The sequence below is a fragment of the Gekko japonicus genome, unplaced genomic scaffold, assembly GCF_001447785.1.
Source record: "Gekko japonicus isolate JY-2015 unplaced genomic scaffold, Gekko_japonicus_V1.1 scaffold671, whole genome shotgun sequence".
NCBI lineage: Eukaryota > Metazoa > Chordata > Lepidosauria > Squamata > Gekkonidae > Gekko > Gekko japonicus.
In genome coordinates, this window is record NW_015168068.1 from 515498 (window position 1) to 521572 (window position 6075).

Consider the following 6075-nt stretch of genomic DNA (forward strand, 5'->3'; position numbering starts at 1 on the left):
GCCCCATCCCTCCATTCCCAGAACAATGGAGGGATGGGGGCAACCTGTTTGGGGGCCCATAGAATTGGACCCTCCTAGGGGTCTGCAAAAAGGAAAGCAAAAGGTAAAAATCCTATTGAAATGCATTGCCGCCGAATTTCGGCGGCAAACCGGCAATACAGCAAGCTGATCTGGGGGGACTAGGGGCACCCTCTTTGGATGCCCCTGGAATCGGACCCCCTGGACCAATCTTCTCGAAACTTTGGGGGTCTTTCGGGGAGAGGCTTGAGCAGCCACTGTCCAACCTCCCCCCTCCCCCCTGCAAAGTTTCAAGAGGTTTTTTGCCATTGACTTCAATGGCCCTATTGGTTATAATGAACCTGAATTTTTCGGGTTTCCCGAATATTTTCGGATATCTATGCTTTACCGAATTAGATATTTGGGTTTTTTCGGGTTTCCCGAAAAAATTCGGGTTCAATAAACCCGATCATCCTTGCCCTCCTTATGTTTTTTTGAAGGAGTATGGGCTTCAGACTGCGATGCTGGGATCGAGCGTTTCAGCACCGATCGGTCGGCATCGACTAGAGCTGCTGTTGAAGACAGAGCAGCCATCGATTCCGATGCAGGCGTTGACATGGAGGCGTGGCCAGAAGAGTCCTGCGATGACGCCATTGAAGAGAGCGCGAGTTTCAACAGCGTGACTCGAATCCAGCTGCCTGATTCTTCCTTGTCTGCTTGGAGAACTTGAAACAGTGGGTGTAAGAGTCCACTCAGTGCGATTCCCCCAAGCACAAAAGGCAAAGTGAGTGTCTGTCGTGGGGGCAATTTTGCTACCGCACTTCCAGCACCGTCAAAAGAAACCCCGCTGTTTGGCCACAGGCCGGAGGGAGGGGGAAATCTCCACTGGAGCAGGGATAAATCCAAAGAAACTCTAACTATAACCTACTTTCCTAACTAACTACAAAAAACAAGAATAGGGGCCTAAAGGCGAAAATTGCTACCGACCGAGGAGAAGATCTTACCAGCTCGGCGGTCAGAAGAGAATTGGCGGGATCGTCGTGCCCCTCCCCAGTAATGCGCAGTGGAGCCCGGCACGTGACTGGGGAGTGGGCGCGAAAATCCCTTTTGCTTTCCATTATACCGATCGGGGTTCTGCACAGGCGCACTATATCCCAGAGGTGTGATGCACAGAGACCATGAAGAAGATTCTATGCTTCTATTTTAGCTACAAGATTGAAGAAAATATTGATACAGATAATACATCAAGATCAAGCAGTTTTTTACCCAAAAGACAACTTAGAAATAATGTAAGAACTGTTTTAAATGTTATTGAATACTTTGAAGCTCATCCGGAGAAACAGATGGCCATAATTTTCTTGGATGCTGAAAAAGCGTTTGATCATGTCAGCTGGAGTTTTATGTTGGAGCAGCTGTTAACCTCTCGATGTGGTACAGAATTTTTTACAATGGTCGGAGCAGTTTATACTAAACAAAGAGTTAGGATTCTCATTAATGGTGAGTTATCACAAAATATTGAAATTCAAAAAGGAACTAGACAAGGCTGTCCACTTTCACCATTACTGTTTATATTTGTACTTGAAGTATTGAATAATATGGTTAAAGAGGATAGATACATCAGAGAAGTTGAAATAAGAGGAGAAGAATATAAACCAAACATTATTATTTGCAGATTATTTGGTATTTATCCTAGAAAACTCATTGGATTCAATTGTGAAACTACTGACAACATTACTGGACTATGGGTATGTGGCTGGATTGAAGATTAACCTGACTAAGACAAAAGTGTTAACTAAAAACATGAATAAGGATCAAGTGCAACAGTTACAAGAGAAATCTGGCTTTCAATCACAAAAGAAAGTAAAGTATCTAGGAATAAACATTACAAACACTGAAAGATGACTATATGGAATTTATGATAGAAGTTTAAAAAGATCTGGAAAAATGGGGGGGGGGGAAACCTACAACTATCCTTGATGGGTAGAACAGCTACAATAAAGATGAATATTCTCCCAAGACTAATTTTCCTATTTCAAACAATACCAGTTCTTCAGAATCAACAGTATTTTAAAGAACTCGACAAAGTAATGTCACAATTTTATGACAGAATAAAAAACCAAGAATAAAAATGAAGGCTTTACAATATGCTAAAGGAAGAGCTGGATTTGGACTACCAAACTGGTAGAGTGGTTAAAAGAATGGATCACATTAGAAAACACTAGAATACTGACTTTGGAAGGGCATGATCAGTCATTGGGCTGGTATGCATTTGTGTGCTATGGAAAATCAGATACACACAGCTATTTTTGATCAGGAAATCCTTAATGGGAAAACATTAAAAGATTATTTTATACTAAGACACTCAAATGGGTTTCACCACTGGAAGCTTTTACAAATCCAAATGTATTGCAAAAAAAATATGTTGTTTAGATATGAGGACTTGTTAGACAATTAAAATAAATTAAAATCAACAGAAAGTCTTAAAGAACAAGAGATTAATATAGGTTGGTGGGAAAGGGTACAAATAGAGTCGAGATTTGCTAAAGACAAGCCATTAGGCTTTTATAGAAATATAACAGAAATTGATAAGATACTGTTACATACTGATGATAAATTAAGAAATTGTATATAATTATGTTAGAAGATAAAACACTAGATGAAATAGTTAAAAACTGTATGGTCAAATGGGCACAAAACTTGGGTCGTATTATTGATTTAGATCAACAGCCACATGTATGGAAAACAAATGTAAAGATCACTAAAGCGACTTCATATAAGGAAAATATATACAAAATGTTTTATAGATGGTATATTACCCCAGATAAACTAGCTAAGTTTTACCCTGACCTACCAAATGACTGTTGGTTCATTTTTCCATATGTGGGGGACATGTGATAAAGCTACAAAATATTGGAGTTGGATACATGAAATTTTACAAAAAGTGTTAAAAACTATTGTGCCTTATACACCAGAATTCTATTTATTGAATATATCACCAGAGAAATATAAAATACAAGACTTTTACCTCACTATACATATTGTAACAGCGACAAAAATAGTATATGCTAAACACTGGAGAAGAAGTGAAGCTCCTTCAAAGGAAGAATTTATAAGTAAAATACTGGAAACAGCAGAGATGGATAACTTAACTTCAATGTTGAGAGGAAAAAACAAAGAAGATTTTGAGAACACGTGGTTAAGGTTCTATAAATGGACAGAGGAACATAACATATCAAATTCCTAGACTTACAGCCAAAATTAAAAGAATAAGAACTACATATATACCTGTGAGCAAAAGGTGTTTATTAAAATTATACGGCGTATGAAACAAATGAACTTTTAAAATTACAGTATGAGGTTATTTATCTTTCAATGTTTGTATGTTGATTGTCTAATTTATATGTATGAAAGATACATATTTTATATGTATGAAATAAAATAAAAAAAACAGGAGAGTGGCTAGAACCAATATTCCTGCACTTCCAGCCTTTCTTTAGTTGAAAATATAGCTCCCTGTTAACAGCGAATTGTTGACTGTGACTGTAAAACACATCTTAATATTCAAGTTATAGAGAACAGTCAGATAAAAACTTCTCTAAAAAATAAATAAAAGCTGGGAACAAACAGTACTACCAGTAAACACTGGTCCTCATTCATACTTTCCATACATCTACTCAGGGTCAGTCAGGATATTTTGGCTAGGTAGGCTCACCTTTTTGATTCTTCGAGTTTTCAATTTCTCATTAGGTTCATCCTCCTGATTATGAAGAACTTCTGATGAGCCATCTTTGTCATCACAGATGTAAAATTTGTTTTCATCTTCTGAAATTAAGTTCATTCAGAGTTAATTTGGAACATAAGGAAAATTAAGCACAACATGGCAGAACACTTCTACAAAAATAGAATCAGAATAGAATCAAATATTTACCGATATTCCAGGATTTTATACTATATTTTTAAAGTTATTTGTTGAGGATTCTTTGGTTGTTGTTATAAGCTGTGTGGCTGTCTGTAATAAGCTTTATTATTATTATTATTATTATTTTAACCTTACAGCTGCATGTCTCATTGGGACTCAAGGCAGGATAAATAGAGTCAATACAGGAGTCAACAGGATGGGACATTCAACAATGCAATATGTTTAGTGTTGTAGAACCAACCAGAAATCTAAAGAGAACAGAAATATTAATGTGACACAATAAATGATGTAAAATTACACAGTAGGATCCTACTTACAGCAAACTATACAGAGTAGTATAGGCCACAGTCCCTTAAATTATATCCAAGTACTTTTGTGAATCCTTGTGTAGAGTACAACCCTATTGCCTGTGCAGAAAAGCTCTCTTGAATAATGCACAGTTTGCGGAAAGCTGAGAGAGTGGGAGACCTCCTCTGGAAGAGCATTCCACAAGGTGGGCGCCACAATGGAGAAGGCACACATACAGGCAGTTGATGATGTTGCCCATTTGCAGGTTGCCTCCAGCAGAAGGCCCTGCTCAGAAGAGTGAAGTATAGGGGAAGAGGCAATCTTGGAGCTATGAGGGTCCAAGGCCATGAAGGGCTTTGTATGTGATAGCCAATACCTTAAACTGAGCCCAGTAACTGATGGGCAGCCAGTGGAGTGACTGCAGAATGGGAATAATATGCTTGCTTTGTCTAGCTCCCAATAATAGCTGAGCTGTGACATCCTCCGCCAACTAGAGTTTAAGAACTGAATTTGAGGAGAGGCCAATGTACAGTGCATTACAGCAGTCTACTCCTGATCAGTGTTCCCAGTGTGAGCTAGCTCATAGTTTTTTAGCCTCCAGTCCTCAGATTTTTGTCTTAGCTCAGGAAGGATGACTCCACAGCTTAGAGTGAGCATTGGTCCTGATGTTACTGTAGTATGGATCCAGGTGGCCAGTTCAGCTGTATCAAGGTATGGGGCCATTTTATGGGTTAAGCTGAGTTGAAGAAGAAGAGATTAGATTTATACCCCATCCTTCAGAGTGGATTACAATCTCCTTCCCTTCTTCTCCCCACAATGGACAACCTGTGAGGTAGGTGGGGCTGAGTGAAAGAACTGTTCTGAGAGAACTGTGGCTTGCCCAAGGTCACCCAGCAGTTGCATGTGGAGGAATGGAGGCTGAATTCAGACTGGCAGTTTGGCCCGGCAGCCAAATGTTCCAGTAGTGGATTAAAGGGGTGGGTTCACACAGGCACATCTGTCAGGCATCCCCCAGCCATAGTCAAGCCATCTTGTGCCACTTCCAAGTTTAAAAGATACCAGGTGAAAGTGGTAGCAAGCCGTGTGTAGAGTGGGTTTTCCAGTTCCCTGAGTGTGAACGCCAGCGCTGCTAAGGCGGGAACAACCCACAGTCATTGATAATGGGCACCAGCTGTTTCTGTGGGCAGGCGCCGTTGGGGCCTGTGCGATCTTGCCCTATTTGCTGCTGCGCCCATGCGCAGAAACAGCTGCTAACAGCCCGCCAGGGTGGCCCAACAGTGTGAATGCTCCCTTATGCTTCCTCCACGATATCCTCCCGCTTTATTCGCTGTGGTGTGAACAGGAATACCGCAACCAAGCCACGACTCCCTAGCGCTTCAAAATGCCAGTCTGAACGCAGCTAGAGAATCAAACCCATTTCTCCCAGATTAGAGTCCATGCTCCGTCCTAACCACTACACCAAAGCCTTTTTTGCAGCTGCATTAACTTACTTCTTCAGAAATAACATTGTGTCTAGTATAACCCCAAGGCTCTTAACTGAGTCAGTAAGGGTCAGCTGAACGCCATCAAAAGTGGGGAGCACAATATCCTTCAAGACTATAGTGAATACAAGAGGGGAACCCGCGATACTCGCGGGGGGGGAGAAGAGCTCCATCTCCTCCATCCCCCCTCTCAATCTCCCTGAGGCTGCAGCGGCGAAGCAGGTCCTCCACCCCCCACCTCGCCCGGCTCCGACCCGGCCGGGCTCCGCGGCGGCGGCGAGGCCGGTCCTCCCCCCTGCCCGGCTCCAAGGCGGAGGCGGAGAGGCCGGTCCTTCCCACCCCCCTTTGCCGGGTTCGGCGGCGGCGGCGAGGCCGGGCCTCCCCGCCCGC

The 6075-nt window shown here is 41.9% G+C and overlaps 1 protein-coding gene across 1 annotated transcript in view; it reads right to left on the reverse strand.

The window, feature by feature from the left end:
- MCPH1 (microcephalin 1) overlaps positions 1-6075 on the reverse strand; it is a 175673-nt gene that overhangs the window by 139717 nt on the left and 29881 nt on the right. Inside the window, exon 9 of the mRNA XM_015414579.1 lies at positions 3710-3819. Coding sequence (XP_015270065.1) covers positions 3710-3819 — 110 coding nt within the window. The remainder of the gene's footprint in view (positions 1-3709; positions 3820-6075) is intronic.